This window comes from Muntiacus reevesi, chromosome 2, assembly GCF_963930625.1.
Source record: "Muntiacus reevesi chromosome 2, mMunRee1.1, whole genome shotgun sequence".
Lineage (NCBI taxonomy): Eukaryota > Metazoa > Chordata > Mammalia > Artiodactyla > Cervidae > Muntiacus > Muntiacus reevesi.
The window spans coordinates 120,439,228-120,463,268 of record NC_089250.1 but is presented as its reverse complement, the minus strand read 5'-3'; the positions used below and the strand labels follow the sequence as shown (position 1 = coordinate 120,463,268).

The window sequence follows — 24,041 nt, the reverse complement described above, 5'->3', positions numbered from 1 at the left end:
GTGATTTTGGAGCCCCCCAAAATAAAGTCTGACACTGTTTCCACTGTCTCCCCATCTATTTCCCATGAGGTGATGGGACCAGATGCCATGATCTTAGTTTTCTGAATGTTGGGCTTTGAGCCAACTTTTTCACTCTCCTCTTTTACTTTCAACAAGAGGCTTTTTAGTTCCTCTTCACTTTTTGCCATAAGGGTGGTGTCATCTGCATATCTGAGGTTATTGATATTTCTCCCAGCAATCTTGATTCCAGCTTGTGCCTCTTCCAGCCCAGCGTTTCTCATGATGTATTCTGCATATAAGTTAAATAAGCAGGGTGACAATATACAGCCTTGACGTACTCCTTTTCCTATTTGGAACCAATCTGTTGTTCCATGTCCAGTTCTACTATATTCAACTAAGAGTTCGATCCTAACTAAGCTAACGCCCACTTGCCCATCAATGCCTCATCACATCTGCCTTTTCAGCCTGGTTCACTGACAAGCAAGTTCACGATACTGGCTTTCTTTCCTTCTTCTCTTATCCTCCCTCTCTTCAGAAGGTCAGAGTGCTGAGTTGAATAATAGCCCTCCCTGCTGCAACCAATTCATGTCTACCAGGTCTCTATAAATGCGACCTTATTAGGAGACAGGTCTTTGTAGATATAATCAAGTTCAAGTGAGGTGAATACTAGATTACAGTGGATACCTACTCAATGACTAGTATCCTCACAAGAAGAGGGAAGTTTGGACACAGACACAACGGGGGAAAGGTCACGTGCAAACAAAGACAGATACTGGAGTGTGAAATGCTGAAGACAGTTAGCTGGCAATCACGAGAATCTGGATGAGGCAGGAAGAGTCCTCCCCTAAAGCCTTCAGAGAACCTGAACCTGCCAACACCTTGATTTTAAACGTCTGGCCTTCAGAACTCTGGAGAGGATTAAGTTTCTATTGTTTTAAGCCACACAGTTTGTGGTAATCTTCAATAAGCAGTTCTAAGAAAGTAATACAATTAGTGTAGGAAACTATTAGCAACATGCTATGCACTCTCTAAAGTAAAGGGCAAGGAAACAGTACCTGAAAAGAAGCCAGGGAAGGTAGATGAGTTTATGTGCCATACTGATCAAATCATACCCAGGTTATTTTGGTATTGTGTAAATGGGGGTGAGGGGAGAGACCTACTAGCATAGAACATAAATGAGGCTACATCTTATAGAGGTGGGGGGTAATTTCCTTTACAGGAGGCAAAAGTACACATAGTTAAAGTTACCTAGAAAATTGATTGTTTAAATTACCTTTTAGAGACTTTTAAACAAACTGAAGGTCTCTGGCAACTCCTACCACAAGTCTTATAGAAGCCGCTTTTCAAACAGTATTTGCTCACTTCATGTGTCATGTTTTGGTAATTCTCAAAAAACTTCAAACTTTTTCATTATCATTATACTTATTATGGTGATGTATGATCACCGATCTTTGATGTTACTACTGTAGTTGTTTTGGCATTTTTTAGCAGTAAAGTATTTTTACACTAAGGTATGTACATTGTTTATTAGACATAATGCTACTGCACATTTAGGCTACAGTATGGTATAAACAACTTTTAAATGCACTTGGAAACCAAAATATTTGTGTCATTTGCTTTATTGCTCTATCTGATTTATTGCAGTGGTTTGGAACCCAACCCCAAAATATCTGAGGTATGTATAGAGATTGGCTGGTTGTATTCAGGACTGGGTTGTATTTAAAGTATGTATTCCACTAGGTTTCCTTTAGCCAAATGCACATAGCTAAGCTCACTTATGTTTTCAAGCCCTTGAGCTAGGCTTCCACTAGCATCCCTTTAACTTTGTAGACTATGGAACTAAAATCAAATGTGTACTCACCAAGTATGTTTTCATGGCGCATTAGCACAGTTTGATAGATCTCTGTTTCTCGAAACCAGCTAGCTTCTTCAGTGGTAAAAAACACTTTGACTGCCACTTTCTCACCACGCCATTTACCCATCCACACTTCTCCATATCGGCCTTTACCAACTTGCCGAACCATCTGAATCTGTTTGGCAATAGTTCGCTGAACCTTAATAGGAAAAAGTATAATGAGAAGTATTAAGATTGAGAGAGTGGTTTAATAGGCCAATCCATCAAAAAGGATGGTATACACTACCAACCAACTCCAATATTAACATTTATGTAGTTGGCCTCTGTATCCATTTTGCATCCTTGTAAATGGAAGGCTGGCTGTAATGGACCTGAGCGTCTCTACATTTTCATATCTTCAAGGGATCCTGGAACCAATCCCTCAGGTAAATCCCGAGGGAAGACTGTACTGTATTCAGAAGATGAAACAATGTACAATATATTCTAAAATCACAAAATAACAATCTGTCAGTGTGACAGACTGTTTGCAGAAATTGTCAATATAATTCCCCTCTAGTACACACAGTCTTGGGTAGTCTCCCTGCCCAGACTCTGGACTTGGCTACATGACTTGCTTTGGGCAGAAGAATAACAGCAAAAGTATTAAGAGAACAAGTGAAAAGTCTTTGTGCATTGGGATTTGCCCTTTCTTGCCATTTTAGGGCACTCTGTAACCAAAATGAGCAAAACCATACCAACTATTGGCCATGTACATAAACTTTACCATTTGGGTCTGGCTGATCAAATTCAGAAAAAGAAATGCCAAGAAGACCCACAGTATCATGAAAAGTAAATGTTAGCTGTTTCAAGTCACTGACGTTTCGGGTGGTTTATCATGTCACAAAATCCAAAATGACAGTTAAAAATGTTCAACTCAGTCTGTATGTAAGATCCTACACGATCTGGCCCTTGCCTAACTCTTCTGCCTGATCTTTCACTCTAATCCCCCATGGGCACCCCTCTTATTTATCTTGTTTCAATTTTTAGAATTCAGTCAAGCTCATTCCTATCTCAGTCTTTTTGTATGCATAGTTTCCTTAAAAGTATTATTTCTCTCTTAAAAACTTTCATAGCACATATATATTTCTCAGTTGCTGCACTTATCACAATTATAACTACTTGTACATATATTTGTTTGAATTCCATCCCCCACGACTCACAGAACACAGATATTTATATAGGACAATAACTTTAGTACAATACTGCTTTCATCAGTATTTGTTGGATGAAAGATGCACATAAATTGCTACCTTTCATTTTCAGAAACATTTTCAGCCAATCTAAACTAATAAAATGACACTGACACTAAGGTCCAGGCTGGAAACATAGCTAAAATGCACTAGATTTATGAGTATTTAAACTGACTTACTTCATATATCACTTATTACAAGATCCTTTTGTGATTTCTTTTTAGAAAGTTGGAATTATTGAGGTCTAATTTATATATAATAAAATTTACTCTTTTTGAAAACTGTGTGTTGACAAATGTATACAGTCATATAACCACAACCAAACATCACAATTAAGATGTCGAGTATTTCTATAATTTAAAAAAGTTTTACCGCTTTAAAGTCAATTCCCTCCCCACCTACCTTCAGTCTTTGGCATCACTGATTTCTTTTCTGTCCCTACAGTTTTGAATATGACATAAATGGAAACATACAATAAGTAGCCTCTGTGTCTAGCTTCTTTCATTCAGCATAAAATACTTTGAAATGTACTTCGTTGCTGCTGCATGTATCAGTAGTTTGTTCCTATTTACTGACAAGCAGTATCCCACTCTAAGAATTACTGCAATTTATTCATTTACCAACTGATGGATTTTTGAGTTGTTTACAATTAAAAAAAAAATCGAAAACATTTACTTGTTTATTTATTAGGCCACATGGCATGTGCAATGTTCCCTGACCAGGGATTGAATCTGTACCTCTTCCCAACTCCTGCCTTCCTGGAGATGGAAGCACGGAGTCTCAACCACTGGACCTCCAGGGAAGTCCCCAGGCTGTTTACAACTTATTATAAATAAAGCTGCTATGAACATTCATAGTCTTTGTATGGAACATGTCTCCGTATCTTTTCTTTTTTTAAATTTATTTGGCTGCGTTGTGTCTTAGTTGTGGCATGCAGGATCTTGACTGCTATGCACAGGTTCAGTAGTTGCAGCTCGTGGGCTTAGTTAACTGCCCCTCAGCATATGGGGTCAAGACAACCAACCACGGATTGAACGCATATCCCCTGCATTGCAAGGCAGACTCTCAACCACTGGAGCACCAGGGAAGTCCCTGCGTATCTTTTCTGTAAACACTTAGCAGAGGGACTGCTTCACTGCATAAAAAGTCAACTATCAACCTGCTTCCCACAGTAGCTGTGTTTTACTTGTCAATCAGCACTGCATGAGATTTCCAGGTGGTCTATCTTCTTCCCCACACTTAGTACTCTCAGCTTTCACCAAACCAGTGAATGTGCAGTAGCATCTCACTGTGTCTAATCTGCATGTCCCTGATGACGCTGAGCATCTTTTCATGTGCTGTTCACATCTGCCATCCTTATGTTTCCTTTGGGCAAGCGACTGTTCAAATCTTTTGTCCACTTAAAAGACTGTGTTTTCGACTCATTACTGAGTTGTAAAAATTCTTCATATATTCTGCAACACAAATTCTTTACCAAAACTCTTCTGCCAGTTTGTGACTTTATTTTTTCATCTTCTTAATTGTATCTTCTGAATAAGAGAAGTTTGAAGTTTTAAGAAAAGACCAATCTATCATTTTTTAAAATGACTTTTCCTTTTGTGTCCTAAGAAATCTATGCTCAGTTATAATAATTTCCTAAAACATTTTCTTTTAAAGGTTTTTTACTTTTATATTTAGGTCTATGATCCATTTCAAGGTGATTTTGCATTGTATATGGAGTGAGGTAAGGGTCAAGATTCACCATTTGGCAAATGGATACCCAATTTTTCCTGCACCCTTTGTTGAATAGACTCTTTTCCTCACTGAATTACTGTGGTATCCAAATCGATTAACTACATATGTGTATGTTCATTTTCAGACTCTATTCTGTTCCACTGACATACACATTTATCCCGATGCCAGGATTAAACAGTGTTGTCTAATGTAGTTTCACAATGAGCCCAGAAATCAGATAGTGAAACCTTTACTCTTTTTCAAAACTGTTTTGGCTCTTCTAGGTCCTCTGCATTTCCAAATAGTCATTAGAATAAGCTCATCAATTTCTACAAAAGTTTGCTCTGATTTTGATTTGGGCTGAATTGAAACTATAAATCAATTTTAGGTTAACTGAAATCTTAATACTGAATCTTCTGATAAAAAAATAGGATATATATACATCTCCTTATGAATGGTTTTGTTAATTTCTTTTGGCAATGTTTTCTAATTATAAGTGTACAGGTCATATATAAATGCTGTTATGCTTATTCCAAAAAATTTCAAGTTTTTAATGCTATTTTAAATGATACTGACTTTAAAATTTTAATCCCTACTTGTCGACAGTGTATATAAATTCAATGATTTTTGTACAAAGACCTTATTATGCAATCTTGATAAACTCACTTATTGGTTGTCGTCGTTTTACATTATCATTCTTGACATTTTCTATGTAGACAATCATGTTGTTCACATATGAAGACAGTTTTACCTTTCCAATTTAATTACAGAATTACCGGATTCAATGAATTTTAAAATTAGAGATCAATGGTTTAAACACATCCAACTAAACAAAGCATTTAAAATCTATCTGGGTTTCTAGTTTTATTATAAGTATCCCCTTCACCCTTAAATCTAAATATTTCTATACATATAACTCTTTGAGAATTACCTACATCTCCCTTTAACATTATTTTTATGAATTGTATTTCCGTAATATAGTTTCGTACCAGGGGAAGTATCTTCTTATGAAGATGATCTGTGGGAGTAACTTCTCTTTGATTTCAGAATCTGAAATAGTTATATTTCTCCTAATTGATCAATTTAACCTTACAGATGCAAAGAATTTTATACCTGATTCCTCAAGATGGCTGTTAAAAATGTGTGAGCTAATGTTAACACTTATAGAGCACTTCATGACCACACTTTCTCTCTTAACCTTGCTTGCAGCTCTACCTTACCTGCCTATCCTTTCTTATTTCATATTTCTTATTTCAACTAATTTAATCTTCTAACCATCTCCCTTGTCACTCACCTGGTAAAGAATTCGCCTGCAACGTGGGAGAGCTGGGTTCGATCCCTGGGTTGGGATGATCCCCTGGAGAGGGGAAAGGTACCCACCCCAGTATTCTGGCCTGGAGAATTCCATGGACTGTATAGTCCATGGGGTCACAAAGAGTCGGACACAACTGAGCAACTTTCACACCATGTGACAATACAGTCTGTATCAGTAAACCATTCAGGCTTACATGACATTCCAGCTTACCAATAAGGGTAGTCCAGATCCACTACCAGAACTTTGTGACTGGTCAATAAGGTCTTTTAATGATTCTCCAACTGGAATAAACGCTTCATCTTGTTCAAGATCACGATTGTAACGGCGTCTGCTTGAGATGCTCTTGCAATAATGTCTTTTATGTTAAAAGAGCAGAAGATAACTACATTAAAATTCTAAACAATAAAATTCTAAGGTAAGAAAAATCTCGAAGTTGTTGACACTATCATCATTCCTTCATCACATGGGTTCATAACCAAATTAGTCTTATCATAGAATAATATATCCTGTTAAAATAACATCCAGAAATGGAGTTTCTGAAATAGAGAGCTATATACTACCTTAAAATGAAAATATGTCCATGGTACATTGGCAAGAGAAAAAACTGATTAAAAAACAGCATGTGAAGTTTCACCCTCACTATAAACAGTTTAAAATTATATGTATCCATACTTGTCTGAAAGGATTAGAAAGGATATATAACAAGTTGTAAATAATAATTATTGCTGGGGATATAAGAATATACATTCTCTGCTTTATATATGTTTTTTCATTTGAATTTATCATCGTAGTTTTACATCATAATGAACAATAAATATACTCCCATTTTTAAAAAGGGTAAAGGAATTTACGGAAAAGAAGTCAAACAAGTTCATTCTGATATTTTTAAAGGTTTTTGAAAAAAACTTCAAATTATGAAATGTTTCAAACATTTAAACAGTAGAGATTAATTTAATTAGCAACCATGTGTAAACCATTTAAATTCAATAAATAAAGTTATAATTTTTAAGATATATTTTAAATAAACATTAAAATATTTGAAATTTCACTGATAATTTCATTTTCTTCTTTTAATTCTAAGAGACAAACACTGTCTTGAAGGTGGCTATAGCCTTCCTATCTATGTATTTATACCTTTACCATAAAAAGTATACACTCACACACAAAATTTTTCCTCTGGATTAAAATTTCTGGATACTAATTTCTATAAATGGCATATGTTGTATTAATATTCTACACCTTGTATAAAAAACTCCTCATGTGTTACGTATTTATCCATGTTGACACATGTTAAAAAAACAGCTCATTTTTACTGATGTTCAGTGCATAAGGCATTGCTCTGTGACTGACTTCAACTTTATTAAACTCCTAAGAGATAAGTTGCAGTGTTTCCTTTTTACAAAAGAGGAAACCATAGGCCCAGGGCTCATCATATGCTGCAAGTCAGACAGTTGGCTAATTATTCTCCAATAATGAGGCAAGACCCTTCTGAGTGCTAAAGTCCCATGAATTATGAGGTTTTCAAGTCACATAGCTGATGGGAAGAGACACTATTCACAGCCTTGTGTGAGCACTGATATAGTTTCCTTCGATCTTTTCAGGTGATCTTTCTCAGGCTTATGTGGTTTTCTCACTTGAAATCACTGATCAAGATCAGCTGAATGTTCTATGGGACCATTCTGAAGACGTCTTTAGGGTTCTTTCTCTATGAAAACTCTCTCCTTTCCAGCACTCTCTACCTACGAACTATAGCTGCTACTCTCGCCCCAGACTCTCAGCTGTATCTCCTCGACTCAAGAGTGCCTGTTGGGCTCCACGTGAGTTCTTCCTGTGTCCCGCAATCAGAAATTCTTTTCAGGGAGTAAGCTGGGCAGTAACAAGACTCACCTCATTTGTTTCCTGTTGCTCAGGGATCAGTGTCCTTCACGGCCTGACTGGCAGCTCTTAGTACGTGATTAGGGTTTACTGATTACAGGTTTCACTGTAAGATAATCTGCTTAAGCCATTTCACTGGGCTTACTGGAGGCAGAATATTTAGGTCTTTTTTTCTTGGGCCAGATGGATGTTCCCTAAGAATAATCTTCTTATACGTTATCTAAAGGGAACAAGCTTGGCTAGCACAGTTCTGGACGGCTGAGGAACCCAGAGATTAGTATGTAAATATTCACTTTACCTCCTTATTTTCACTATACAATTTACCTCACCCTCAGTAATGGGCTACCACGGATGAGAACATTTTTGCTCTTTCCCCGAGACAAAACTTCTAGCCTTTTGTTCATGATCAAAGTCACATGCTCATTCAGAATAAGTACAGGGATCTCAACATCAGTGGTATCTGACAACCAAAATGGCCCACAAAATTTCTCACCTTCTGGTACACCTGTCCTTGTTTAATTCCCTTCCATAAAGCACTAGGGCTGACCTGGGTGACCAACAGAATATGGATGGCAGAAGAGATGGTGTGACTTCTGAGTCTAGATCACATAAAGCATGCATCTTTCACCCTGGTCTCTGGACCATTCACTCTGCATGGGAAGCCAGGCTTCCTGCTATGAGCAAGCTCATGCAGGCAGCTCTGTAGAGAGGTTCATACTGGAGGAACTAAGGTCTCCTGCCAACTTGTGAGCCTTGAAAGTGAGCTACCTTGGAAGAGGATCTATCAGCTCCAGTCAAGCCTCCAGGTGAGTACAGCATCTGCTGACATCTGATTGAATGTCACGAAAGATCCTGAGCCACCCAGTCAAATCACTCCTGAAGTCCTGACCCACAGAAACAGTGAGTGGTAATAACTGCTGTTTCAAGTCACTAAGTTTGGGAGTGATTTCTTAATATAGTATTGCACAACCAATACAGCATCTGACCTTCTAAAAATAGACTTTCAGGCAATCCTCTCAGTTTTCCTGCCACCCTCAACTTAACTTCCAGAGGTAACTAGCACTGCCAACTCTTGAACTTCTTAGGGGATTTTATAGCACAAATTGGTTGCTGTTTGTCTTCCTCAATTTCTAGCCTGGGATTCAGATATTTAGGTCTATACTCATCCATAAGCTTCACAGATTCCACAGCCTTTTGCTGTCATCTTGTCTCTCTGTCCTAGTTGAACAAAAAATTTTAAAACTCTTTACTGCTGTTTTAGTGAAAGCAGCAAAAGTTAAAAAGGGTGCTCTATCTCTGCCAGTATAACAGGTAAAAAATAATACCTCAGTATGATTTTAACTTACATTTTTCATGAGTATTCTTGAGTCATCTTTTTCTTTTAAGAGCCATATGTATTTCTATTTAAACAAACCATATGTTCATTTTTGGGGGGGCCTAATTACCAAATTGATTTTTTTTCTTTTTGATTTATAGAAGCTCTTTATATTTGAGAAATCAGCTCTTTGTAATATAAGCAGGGGATATTTTTCACTGTTAGACTGTCTTCTGACCATTTATAGTGGTTTCTACTACATAGTAAAGTTTTATTTTTATGTAGTTGACACCATCAATCTTTTCTTTTTTAATTTTAAGGGTTTTTTTTTTTTGGCTTGTAAGTTTTGTGTCAGATTCAGATTATTTTAAAAAACTATTCCAAGGTTGTTCTAGTATTTTAATCATTTCACCTTATATGTGTAAAATATATATATATATATGAATTTTATATCTATATGGCTAAATCTGGCTAAACTTTATTTCAGTGTACAGAACTGACTCAACTTCATTATTCTCCATATAGCTATCTACTCCCAAATCCATTTACTGAATAAGCCAACTTTTCCTTAGTAATCTGAAATGTTACCTTTATCACATACTAACTAACTTTACATACTTGGGTCTACTTATAGGTCTAGTAGCCAGTTCCACTGATCTCTCAGTTTATTCATGTATCAGTCAGATAATGTTTTATTATGAAATTTATGCCCTCCTCTCATCACTTTTCACTTCTGGCAACTGTCTTCTGAAATCATTGACTAAATGCAAATAACTCTGAACCACCAAATAACTAAAGAAGGGTAATATATAAAGTTGATTTCCTGGGATAGGTTTTAAATATTCAGCCATAAAAAAGTTCAGTATTCTATAAATAAGGAAATCTTAAGTATTCGTGAACATAACAAGAAGTATAATGTTGTGTCCAATTAATTGACTGGTAGTAAGGTCCTCTGTTCACTGAAGAAAACTATAATACAGCTAATTAAAGGAAATATAACCAGAGAATACAAATTAATGGTTTCTGAAATACATTCAGTGTCAATGGTTTCTGCCTACTGGCTTTAAGAACAACCGTTTATATCTACTATTCAACAAAATACTTTGCATCAAAATAATTATCTTACTTGTAACAAAAGCAGCTGGAGAAGATGATCATAGCAATTATGCAGACAGCCATAGAAATGAGCAAAGCCAGCCATCGAATGCTGCCATCGAAAAACGGACCTGACAGTGGAAATAAACAATAAAAAAGATGTATTACATCTTAAAAGGAAAAAAATAACTTGTAGTGTTGAACTCTAGAAAGCCTGCTTATTGTTAAAATCACAGAAAATAGTTTACTGAGATTTACAATGACTGCACTTTTCTCTGCTAACCTACCTATAACAACAGGGGGCAGTGTAGGTTGTAAATACTGGTTACATAAGTTGGTCCGACAACATTCTATTGTCCGGCGTAGCTGGGCTTTTGGTGAATCCTAAAGGAAGAAAATTAGAAAGGATTTGATATATGAGATTGATAAATAACTTTTAAAATATTCATAAAATACAATTTCTAATTCAGTGAGTGAAAAGGACCTGCCAAGTTTATGTGTGAAAAATGATATGGAAAAATTTGAATCTGTGGTGAAATGGTATTGTGAAGACTCTAAAATTTTTTTTTCTAAAGAAGAATGTATTATGTGGTGTCTGAGAACACTAGTCTATAACTTCATTACAAATAAACAAAAGTGTATATATATTTTTAACCCAAAGTTTGGCATTTCTTAAGATATTACTATCTATTATTAATAAAACAGTAAAGTCATGAGATCTTTTCTTAAAAAAGACGGGGTAAAACATTTCATTACAATGACAAATTAGTAGGGTAAATATGACTCATGGTAGTACCGAGACTTAGATGGATGAGACTAAAGATCTGACTAAAACGTGGAGTGCGTCCTGGGCCAAATAAGTTGCACATTATAAAAGGTAGTCAAATAGGCAGAAGATAACAGATGATTTTGCATATAACAACTATGTTGAAACTAATGAACCTGATACAGAAGAAAGTAAGTATATGTGGTGAGGGTAAGGGCAAGATATAGAAACAGTACTTCTGATAATTTTTAGAAACCACTAACCAGATATGTGTCCCTAATAAATCAGAAAATGAGCCCAGGAAAAGACTGCAGTCATGGGAACAGATGTCAACAATTATATATGAAGTTTTATTTAACCAAAAATATAGTATTTGAGAAATTTTTAACTTGAATGCTGACATTTCAGCACTGCCTGGAAGAAGTGATATTCTAGACCAAAACAGCAACAGAAAGGAACTGTCTTGTCATTATAAAAATAGCAAGAATATAAGCAGAAATTAACCATGTTAGTCTTAAATATCGGAGGGCCAGAAAGGAGACACCTCAGCATAATTGGGTATTCCTTTTAAAAAGGTGAATATGACATTCCGTAAGGGAATCTATATGGGATTCGATAAGGGACTTGAGAGTCCCCATAGGAGAAGATGGGTCAAGAGTATTTGGAAACCTCCAAAAGCACAAGTTTTACATTTTAACTGAATTTTAAACTTTCTAACAAACTTTACTTTTAAATTATCATAAAAAGAGACAAGGAAGACATGTCAGAAGTTACACAAGTGATTCCGGGGGGAAAAAAAAATCCCGGATCTAGAGAAAACTTACATGAAGAACGGAATGAAGAGTACATAGTTAAAGATGAATAAGAAGAAGTGTGATGCACCCAAGAATAGTCCCAGTATGCTAAAGTTCAAAATGAGCTTAGCCTTGCAGGACAGAAAATATAAAGAAAAATCAGCAAAGGGTTTTTAGCAGTGCTAGAAGAAAGACTACCAAGCAACAGGTGCAGAATTGCTGACAAAATAGTAGGTAATGGAGGACAAAGAAAAGAAACATTTCCTTAACTCTCACTTTGCTTCCGTCTTCTCTATCAGGGATGATTACAGGTATGAAGAAGGCAGACCAAACACCAGTAAGTGGGACTGGTATCCCAGAAGTATGCAGAGACCCTACAATGTTTCTGTGTTCTGTGTGAATTCCTATCTTCTAAGCTCCAACGCTTTGGCCACTTGATGTAAAGAGCCAACTCATTGGAAAAGACCCTGATACTGGGAAAAATTAAAGACAGAAGGAAAAGGGGGTGGCGGAGGATGAGATGGTTAGATAGCATCAACAACTCAATGGACATGAATTTGAACAAACTCTGGGAGACAGAGGAGGATAGAGGAGCCTGGCATGCTATAGGCCATGGGGTTGCAAAAAGTCAGATATAACTTAGTGACTGAAGACCACAACACAAAGCTAGATGAATTATTATCACAGGAAGACGAGAGCACTGGGAAGAAGGCTGAAAGAGGTACGATTCAAAGATTTTAGAAACGAGAAGTGTCGTAAACTAGATAGCTAAATGTTATATTACTTTTAAAAGGGAAAGAAAGACTTTGCCAACAACAGATTAGAGGCAGCATAGTATTATGAAAACAACAAGGATTCTGCAATCAAATAGCTTAAGTCCTAGCTTTGCCATTTATTAACTTTGTGACCCTGAGCAATGAACTTACTTCTCTCTGGGCTTCAGCTTCCTCTCCTGTAAGATGGAGGATAAAAAATACCTACCTTACAGGATAATTGGGAGAAAATGAGATAAACTGTACCAAGCACTTAACATATTAAATATAAACAGTAAATGTTCAATAAATTAATTCTTCTTCCTCTAGTGAACGTGACACGGATCCCAGTCAAGATTCTAGAATAAGTCAAAAATGCTTGCAATCTCTGGGAAGACTCAATGTGGCTTCGCTGAGAATAAGTAACACGAGACTCATATCTTTCTTACATAGGTTAACTATATATCTGGGTAGGCAAAAGTTAAGCGTGTCTAGATTATGATGTTGGTCGACACAACCTTTCTGGGTTCCTGCACTCCCCACTGCCATGCCCCACCTAAGTCCATTTGTATCTCTGGTTTTATGTTGGCAATAAAAATTCTTGTGGGGGAAAAAACTCACTTGGCATTCATGAAGTAGAGGAGATGCTAACTTACTTGGTGAACCTGAATGGGGGGTGGTGGGTTAGGAGGTGTTACAGGAGAAAGTAACTGAAACCAAATTATAAGGAATGGCTGTGCAGTTTCTGAGAAATAATTCATCCTATAGGAAGAGACAGAAGAAGCTAGATTTACCCTACAGAGACTGGATGGTGTGAGGAAAAAATCAAGGCCTGGACAAAGAATGGTGACTATCACTTGAACCTGTTTTGATCCAAACCTGACAGCATGTGAAAGCATTGGGAGGAAAGGCTTAGGTGCCAGCAGAAGAGCTGTTCTGCTCAGGTTAGGTGCCAGGTAAATTACAGTGATATGTAGCAAGATACACAGAAAGTAACCCAAGTGGTGGTCCATATTTTTTGTCTGTGTAACCCCTAAATCACCAACTCAGTGGACATGAACTTAGGCAAACTCCGGGAGACAGTGAGGAACACGGAGGCCTGGTGTGTTGCAGTTCATGGGGCTGCAAAGTCGGACACAACTTAGCGACTGAACAACCACCCCTCTAAATCAATTCTGAAACACAATGTATTCCCCCATATATTTTTAGGCTAACATCTAAAATTTTTCATTATAAATAGGTGCAAGAATGTATTGATAACACCCTACTTATTGCACATTTTAAAATAAAGTTAATAACTCAAATCTATTCAGTAGCATCTAAATAAAATAGCAATTCAATACCCATTATCACTATTTTAAAAAATAAATGGACAAATTGGAAAATTTTATAGTATTCCTTTTTCTCCTTATGCTAGCTATTTCCTTTCCACATGTTCCACAATCATGCCTTAATGTAATGTATCACAAGATAGAATTCTCCACCTCAAAAATAAACATATATAAATATAAATTAACCTCTTTTACTTCCTGTGATAGGATGTCTTTAAGTCTTAAAAAATTATTCTGGCTTGATTTATCATCACAATTATTAGTATAAAATTAATCAAAATTACATGTACATTATAACCTTTACATAAAAAGAAAATTTTATTGGAAAGGTATGAGATAGACAGGACTTAAATAAAACTAGTTCATAAATTCATGGACAATTACTTATTGCTAAAATGAGAAAAGTCTGGCATTTAACTTTATTCCTATTTTTCTCTTTTCCTCTTTTTGTACTAAGATTTTTTGATCACATAAACAAAAAGATGGCAATGGAAGGATTTGTTGTACCATTGTCCCATAATTCTTTGAAGACCTTCCAATCATATGACAAAGATCTATAATAATCCTACTATGAAAAGTTATTTTATTTTATTTATTTTTATTTATTTATTTATTTTGAAAAGTTATTTTAAATGAAGCAATTTGGTTGAAAGCAAAAAATGAAAAACTACCAAACACGCAAATATATTTGTTATCCCCATGTTCCCCACACTAAGATTTTGAATTATAACAGCATTTGGGAACTTGAGGATTTACATTTCAGGCCACTAATCAGGAAATTGTGAGAAGGTTGATTGTGAAAAGGAAGGAACAGAGAAACTGCTCAAGAAGTTCCGGTCTCAGGCAGATAAATATTAAGCAATAGGATCTATGGAAGTTCAGGGTCTGTAAACCAATTCCCTTAAAACTGTCTATGTGCCTAGAGATCCTCATGTACTGTAGCCAGTGTGCACTCAGGGATATGTGTAATTCAGTTGAAAGCCTGCTTTCAACTACATTATCAATATGGTTAAAGCTAGCATTTATTAAGTCCTGACTGAAAAAAAAAAAAAGTCCTTATTATGTGTCAGTTGTGCTAAACTCTTGGCACATACGCCGTCTCTTATTTGATTCTTACAGGAACTCTTTCGCTAATAAGAAAACAACAAGAGAGTACAGCTCCTTGCTCCAAGTTCCACAGCCGGTTAAGAGGCAGCACGTCCACCTGAACACACTGCCAAGCTTAATAACTAAACTATACTGACATATTCATTTGGGACATGCCTAGTTGAGGGGGCCTGTGAGGCACTGGTTGTTACTGCCCAGCTCCGTGCTCTAACCATAGAGAGGTCTTTCGTCAACATTTTTAAGTGATTCAAAAGTATATTGAAATGTGGTTGATAAACAAAACTGGAAGAGACAAAAACAAATCAGCATCTCCTGAATCCTGACAGGAAAAGGCAAAAGATTAATTTTAATACAATGAACAACTATATGACAACCATGTAACAAAACTCATTCCACTCTCATTTAGCTATCTGTGTCAAGAAACCCACAGCACCAATGAAGAATGAAAGAGAGATGGCTGAGCAGTAGCATGAACGAAAGATACTGGGATTTCAGCTGACAAAAAACTTAGTATCTTATTTAAGAACAAGGTATGACAAACCTCTAACATGAAATTTTGCTGCATTCAGGAGAAGGAGTTACTAACTCTTTGCTTGTTTTTCCTCACCAGACTATAGTCAATTCTGCATATTACACTGAGAAATGGAAGAGTGAGCAACTCTAAAGCTGATGCTGTATAAGGAGTAGTTGAGGTTATTTTGAACAAATATTTTCATTGGGTAAAACTATAGTGTATGAGGAGTAAAGTAATACAAAAAGACTTCTTCACATAGTAAAGGGCTACCATGTTAAAAAGGGATTCAATTTGTTCTCTATGATCCAAAGAAGTACAATGGAAGAGAGATGTGCAGTCATCTGGAGGAAAAGTTTTCTAAGGATAAGGTCAGGTCATTACTACAAATGAAACAGGTGGGCTTGAGATGTAATGAGCCCCTCATTGCTAGAGGTGAAGCAAATAGAAAATAGGATGCAATGTTTGTGACTGTGTGCATTCGTGTATGTGTGTAAAGTTTCTATCAATCCTGAGAGTTTCTCACTGATTTGAATAATTTTCTAAAATAGGTGAGGCTTAAATTTGTTAATAAACAGTTCTCTCTGGAGCAGTTTTCAAAAACAGTGGAAGGATCACCTGGGGCAAAATTATTATACAAGATTTTGAAGAGATTAGGCTTATAACCCAAAGCCATCAATATGTTCACAAACTATTGCTAGTCCTCTGACTCCTTTGCTGTGCTATTAAAGTAACTCCACTGAGATCTCCTTACAAGGGCTTAACATTTCTAAGTTGTCTCGGAGAGTAATAAAGGTTATTACTCGTCATTTTAAAGTCTTTCTAGTCCATTTTATAATGTACAAATAAGTGTGACAGCATTATTTTTTTACAGGCTTAACAATTTAAAAACAGATGATTTACAACTTTTTTTAAAAGTAAAATAATCTGTCATTTCAACTGACACAATCATATAACCTGAAGTAAGAGCTAAGCTTCCTCCAATGTATTTGTTCCCAGAACACACAGCAATATGCCGACCAGGCACACTTCTCCTTGGGGAGTCAGTGCTTTTCCTGTGGCCCCTCCCTTCTTAATTTCATAGGCCTCAAATTAGACTTACCTTGCACTGAAAATCAGATCCTTCATATTTCATACACCCTGAAGCTAATGTGGTTTCTCCTTGGTCATCTTCTTCTATGATGGCAAAGCAATGCCCATTAGTTCTAAAAGAAAAAAAGCCAAAAAGACAAAAGATCAACTTTAGATCGGAAGGTACTAATTAAATTTCAGTTTGAATGTGACCAGTTGATGATGGCTTTTAGTGCTGAATAAGAATTATATTCAGTGTGATTTACTGGCAAATCCACATGCATTTTTAAGGCAAATAAAAGTTGTCATATTTGAACTAAAATCTAGAGGTTGAATAAAAATCTAGTGTCAGGCAGTGAAGGATTTCTTTTAAACAAGTCCCCCAAATATGAAATACTATTTAACTTTTCTTTGCTAATCATAGTCATGTGATCACAGAAAAACAATTTATAAAGCTTTATAAAGTAGATAATCTTTAATGCTTAAAAATATACTTAAAAATAACTTTGTCTCTTTTCATCCATAAGATTTTCTGTATTCCCACACTATACACAATATTATGAATAAAAAAGACTTCTCTGCGAACCATAAAAATAGATTTAATGACAAAGAAAAGTATATTTGGGAAGATCTGACTAACAATGATCCTAAGAGGCACTTTTTATTTAATGAAAATATTTAAGGAAAAAAGGAGAACTTTTGAATAGCTGAATTTTCAAGAAATATATATAAATATATTTGTATTAAATAAAATGTTATTTTAGTATTAGTATGCCAGAATTTTCTCCTAATATATTCAAGCTTTAATGAGTAGAAGAAATAGCTAAAAGATTCTTTGTGTGTCCCTCCTTACTATTCATATCGGTAAGTGTATTGTTACAGTTAAAAGAATCTCGCAGAATTTTTCATTTTCTGAAATGAGAAAATATTAAGTGCGACAGGATGAAATTCTGTTAGAACTGATCACTAAGTTTTACTCTGGGTTACCCAAAGTGAAAGTGAAGTTGCTCAGTCGTGTCCGACTCTTTGTGACCCCCATGGACTGAAGCCCACCAGACTCCTCTGTCCATGGAGATTTTCCAGGCAAGAACCCCTTGAGTGGGTTGCCATTTCCTTCTCCAAGCCTCTAACAAATAGCTCACATGGACCAGGTATGAACTACAGATAAGAAGTCACCTCGTAATATAATAGGGAACACCCTCCTAACACAGACCAACCAGTCTGTCATAGTAAAGTCAACCACTACCAGAACAAACAACAAATCTAAGATATGGTGAACTATTATACAATTTCAATATTTTGTATGTATACTTCTTGGCTATGTATCTGTTCACATTCAAAGAGCATAAAAGTATGAGGAAAGTACAAAACAAGTCATTGATCATTATATCTTAATAACAGGGAGATAACTGACTGATAGTCCTTCAGGGATTTTTTTTTTTTTTGACTAGTAAGACAATTAATTCTTCACTGTCCCCTAAGAATATGGGACAGAATTACATGATATATAAATATTAAACAGTTAACATAAAATTAAGTAGAAAAATTAAAGTGGTTATATAAAGCAGATTTAGACTGGGGGTTCACTTATAAGAAAATAAAATTATTTAACTATCACAATGTCATTCTTGGGAGACCTGTAAAATATTTCAACCAATTTAGAATTACAAGGTTTATGTGAATTTTCAAGGTTTCTTTTTAATAATCTCTAAGTTGTCTACAATGAGCATCAAGAACTTTCTGATAAAAAGATCACTAAACAAACCGAAAATGACAGATGAATACCAGATTCCTTTTATCTCTTTTAAAAGCTATATTACAATGTTACTCTAAGAAAATAACCATCAATCATTTAATAAATGTCCTATATAAAGAACAAGAAACTTTTGGCTCTTTGGAGAGATACCATATAAAGTTAGAGAAAAAAATTTAGACAAAGTAAACGGTTCTTAAAATAATAGCACTAAATGCAAACCTATTCTCATAACTTTAAGAAAAAGCATAAAATACTTACATGCATGTGTTATTAATAGCATCATCTGGGCAGTGTCCTGAGCAATAGCACTTTAAAAAAGGCAAAGTATCCTCTGGTGCTAAGGTTACTCCATTTTCTGACTTTTTCTGATCGGAGTCTGATTTCATCCCAGTACCATGGAGCATACTGTCTAGACTCTGCCCTGTATTCAAATGTGAAATTGTAAATGAACCATTTCTGAAAATCTAATTCTTTTATTCCAATTTTTTAGTGAGAAGTTTCTATGCTTTCTTGTTGCATTAACTGTAGTTGTGTGCTTTTAATTAAAAATAAACTTTATTTATATGATTACATTTATTAACAGCCTAGAATGCACAGAAAAACTACCCCAGCTCTCATGGAATACATGGAGATGACTATGTCACAATTTTTGCACTAGTGAAAGACAAGAGTGGCACAAGGTAGAAAATGGTCACAACTTGTAAGAAAGGTACAAAATGGAAAGCAGTTTCAGAAGAGTGAGATTATTTCCAATCATTAAAAAATTGACAAATTATGGTTCCTTTTAAAGACACTTTGGTTCAAAACTTGTGACTAGCTTTAAAAAAGTAAGTTCTTTATTTGTATGTACCTCTATGTGAAAGTGATGTTACTAAGCATTTTGCCCTGGATTTTAATTGCTTAAGTAAGGGAATTGTGAGAGCTTGGGGACTAATCGTATTATCTGGTGCCTTTTATTCTCAAGGTCACTGGTTCAAATCCAGACTGTGCTGCCAGAAACTGAAGGTTACTTGTAGGGCAGTAGTTACAGCATGGAAACAGAACTGTGTTCTTGCATTAGAGTATCGTAGCCTCACATGACACTTACTGTCATATTTGGTACTGATTCTTTCAGACTGAAAGCAGAACAGAACTAAAGCAGCGTTTTAGTAATTCCTCCCTCTGAATCAGTGAAATCAGCTAGGCTACTCCTTGTGGGGGTAGATCTCCAGAGAATAAAATGTAGAGCCAAACAGGTATAAAATATTAAAGAGAATTATGTATGTATCTCATTATAAATGTTAAATAAGTGATTCAAGGCATAATGTGAACTTGACTTAAAATTTAGTTATTCTGGTGAGAACTACTCAAAAAAGAAAAAATAATGTACATACCCATGGATAACCAGAAAAGAATGTGCTGCTAAATAAATTTTAGTGATTCCATGCCTTAAATTTTAATAATCCTCACTTAATCCTTTAAACTGCTACAAAACGTAGACTTCATTTATGTTAACATCAACAGAAAAAAAAGGGGGTGTGTGTGGGGGGGGAAGAGTTTCAAGAATGGAAGAGATCTACTGGGCAAGAAACGAGGAGACCTGGAGTCTGGTCTACTATGCCCCTGCACCATTTACTGAGCTGGGTGATTACAGACAACCCATGTCACGTCAAGCCTCGTTTACTCAGTGAGACCACAGGACTAGAACACTTCTGAAGTCTCTTAACCAGCTTTAAAATCCCATTACAGTTACAGAAGGAAGCATCAATTTACTATGGAGACCAAATGGCAAATAATATGTGCACATAGCTGGTTTTTAAAAAATCTAGTGACACACAGAAAAAGCAGTATAGTATGGCAGAAATAACACTGAAATAACAGTGAGAAGTCAAGGGTTCAAGTCTTGAATATCTCAACTGATAAGTTACTCTCTCAACTTCAGGCTTTTATCTATAAAAAATGATGATAATAATTTCCAAGTAAGAGATTATATATAGATAAAATGAATGCATAATAAAGGGTTTAAATATAGAAGTGTATAAATGAAGATAGTACTAAGAACAAAAAAATTATACTAAAAGATCACCAATAGGTGGAAAATTCAAAGTTACATGATGGTTAACACACATAACTTCCTAGAACACTGAATTTAAGAGCTAAAAATACTTTAATTGCAATAATTTGCATCTGGGGTTTATATTATCTCAAATATTTAATTAACATAACACTAACTAATTAGAGGCCAACTATGTGCAGGCAAGTTACTGAATGCTGGAAACTGATCTGGTTCTTGAGAAACTTGGAAGAAGGCAAAGATGTATGTGTGTGGAGGGGATAAGTACATAAATACAATTCAGAGAGCGTTATAATACAAAGGTGCTATGTAAACAAAGGAAGGAGCTAGTAACACAAGCTCATTCTAGGGTGTCAAAAGCAAAGAAACCTGAGCTACACCTTCAAGTTGTAAAATTTCACCAAGTACAGGTGCAGATACAAAGAAAACAGTCTCTCCACACTCTCCCTAGGTTTAAATAAACTTTGTTGATGGTTTCTAGATTTATCCCTTCAGCCTTGACTTAAGTATCTCAAAACAAACTCATCTAAAATGGAATGCTTCACTTTTCTCCTCAAACCTGGTCCTCCCCAGGCTCAACCTCCAAAATGTATCTCACTTTTTCTCATTTTGGTCCAATTCCACTGCCATTTCCTGGGCGCATCATGTCACTTCCAAAATAAAAGAATCTTGACATTGATCTCCCAACCTCTGTTTTTGCCCCCTCCAGTCAGTTTCCTACATAGCAGCCAGAGTTATCCTATAAACCTAAATCTGATCTCATCACTCTTCTGCTTAAAACGGTTGAATGGCTTCATATACACTCAGAATAAACTTCAACCTCCTTCACCATGCCTACTGACACCCCACAGGATTTGGACCCTGTGGACGTCTCCATCATCAACTCACAGCACTTCCCCTCTATCATGCCCAGACATAAAGACCTGTGTCAGTTCCTAGAACATGCCAATTTCTTTCTACCCACAAGTCCTGTGTTTACAAAGCATAAAATTATAAGTTGGGGGTGGGCTGAAGCTACAGGTTATGTATGTAACACCACTCTAGCAATCTGTAGTAATCTCTAAGAAATAATTTTTGCACACAGTTTTTAGTTCTTTTCATTAAGAGCAAATATTTTAATCTTATTATTTGAAGGCAAATAATAGTTATCAAAGACTAACCTTCTTTGAAAGGAAATGTTAACAAATTTTGCTTTTTGTCAGAGAAATACAGTGCTAAGACTTTTCATTTAAATTTGTTAACTAAAACCCAATTTATTCCATCTAATAAAAGTTTATTGGGACTTCCATGGCAGTCTAGTGGTTAAGACGCCAACCTTTCACTACAGGGGAAGCAGGTTTGATCCCTGGTTGGGGAACTAAGGTATCACATGCCACATGGCATGGTCAAAAAAAAAAAAAGCTTATTATGTAACAACTTAAAATGGGGAATGAGAATTTTGTATCATACTGTGGAGATTAAAAAAATTTAATACCAAATACTAATTACCTGGGTAGCAAATGTTACACTAATGTTACTATTAATTTAACTCATCTTAAAACTATGACAGCTTTGATTGGTACTGATCAACAAGGTATGTAATAACAGAATTAAAATAAAGATGTTTTATCAAATAATGTAATGTTTCACACAAAAAAGCAGGTTTTGCAAGAGCACTCGCGTATTCAAGCATGGAAAAATAAGGGTACTAAACCTAAGACAAAATACAAAAGAAGCTAAGATTTCATTATTACATTCATTCTTTAAAATGAAAATTGAAAGATTTATGCTGTTAATCATAATTCTTTTCAGCAGATATTGTCACTGTGAATAAAACATTATGAAAAAAATCTTTAAAGACATAAACTTAAGAGAACAAAGATTTTAGTAAGTTTTATAAAACCATTTTGTCAAACAGCACTCTCTTCAGTTGAAAATACTGTTCTAATTAAAGCATACAGGAAAAAGCTCATGTGTAAATATATAGCCCATTTGATCCTAAGAACCATCACAATAACTTCCTATTTGGGAGTTCTAGGCTGTAAATGCACAGCATAGAATTACAATACTGGTCATAAATAAAACTTTTGAGTACTCAATTTTAATATTTGGCACATAGACATTATATGTATGTTTTCAAACTCTTTTAACAACAATGCTTTTTTTTAAAAAAAAAAAACTGTTTATTCCTTATTGTAATTTAAAGGAGAGGAATTTTAAAACTAAGTCCTGAGTATCTATTATCCTATGTGTCAGGCACTAGGTCAGCTACTTTACTTTATATTTTACCTCATTTAATCCTCCTAAAACCTGATGTTGCATATCATAATGCCTATGTTACAGATAACAGAATAGGTTCAAAGAGGCTGAGATTTTATAGAGACTTGGAAATGTTTTTGCCTTAGTAAAGCTCAAAAATTACTTAGTGTCTATCCTGTGCCTCTACACTTAAAAGCTATTAGAACAGTCCTAATAATGAGTGTTTTTTTATATATAGAAATAAATGACTAAAAAAAGAGGTACGATTGCTTAAATGAATTTACCTTGAACATGAGAAATGACGAACAGATAGGCTCCCAATAACCTGATGTAAATGTATAGCTGAGTCATTGTTCAATTTTAACGTTTCCTGTACAGTGTTACCTTTAAAAACGGGTCTTGTATGGTCACTAATTTAAAACACTTTTATTCAATCAGATTTTCTTGTAAAAAGTCTCAATCACTTAACAATGATTCCAACTTCCACTGCTTTCTTCCTGACTCCTGAAAAATAAAAATATTAAAAAGGAAATGAATATAACTGAATTCTAATAGGTTTCTAACTAAGAGAGGAAAACAAATACCCAAATGTATCCTTAAACAATAGAGTACATTTTCAAAGATTAAAGCTATCTTCGTTTAAATTAAAAAAAAAAAAGGCACCATAATTCAAAAGCTTAAATAATTTAGTAATAGGTTGCCACTTCTGACCCTAAATTAACCTTTTGTAAAAAAAGATAAGAACACTAATAATCTCAATAGTCTTTTCTGGTTGCTCTAAATAAAACACTTTTAACATCATTAAGAAAATTTCTAAATATATTAAGAATAAAGCAGGAAGAGCTGAATTTAAAACACTAAAGAATTAATAATCTTTCAATCTCAGTAGATGTGATAAAACACTTTGAGTCTTCTAATAATTTATTCTATAGATAGAAGAGAAAGTCCATCTAGAAAAACATTTAAATATGCAGTGTGCTTCATCATTAAAGGAAAAACAATAGAAATATATTTTAAATAAAATTATTTCCATAAAATATTACAAATCTGACTTCATTAGGAGAAAACTGAGCTTTTAATATGGATGACATGAAACATAACCTCTCCAATTAAGGTTTGACAATTATCAAATAGTTAACAGAAAAAAAAGGTTAGTGTGTATAAAAATGAATATGATTCTGTTTCTCCCTCATTCTACTGGTCCAGGCAACTGATTTTACTGACTTAAACCTGAACTATACCTAAGTGAAAACGGTTTGTAAAAT

General features: G+C 35.1%; 1 protein-coding gene across 2 annotated transcripts in view; it reads right to left on the bottom strand.

Annotated features, from left to right (window-relative positions):
• The window catches only part of BMPR1A (bone morphogenetic protein receptor type 1A), a 139,431-nt gene that overhangs the window by 8,773 nt on the left and 106,617 nt on the right, over positions 1-24,041 (bottom strand). Inside the window, exons 3-9 of one of the 2 annotated variants that reach the window (XM_065922741.1) lie at positions 23,161-23,280; positions 18,744-18,906; positions 16,761-16,863; positions 10,685-10,781; positions 10,429-10,528; positions 6,323-6,467; positions 1,862-2,054 (exon numbers count right to left, since the gene is read on the bottom strand). In XM_065922741.1, the coding sequence (XP_065778813.1) occupies positions 1,862-2,054; positions 6,323-6,467; positions 10,429-10,528; positions 10,685-10,781; positions 16,761-16,863; positions 18,744-18,889 (784 nt within the window). In that variant the 5' untranslated portion in view covers positions 18,890-18,906; positions 23,161-23,280. Of the gene's footprint in view, positions 1-1,861; positions 2,055-6,322; positions 6,468-10,428; positions 10,529-10,684; positions 10,782-16,760; positions 16,864-18,743; positions 18,907-23,060; positions 23,281-24,041 lie in introns of both variants that reach the window. The other variant, XM_065922740.1, reaches the window with a different exon arrangement.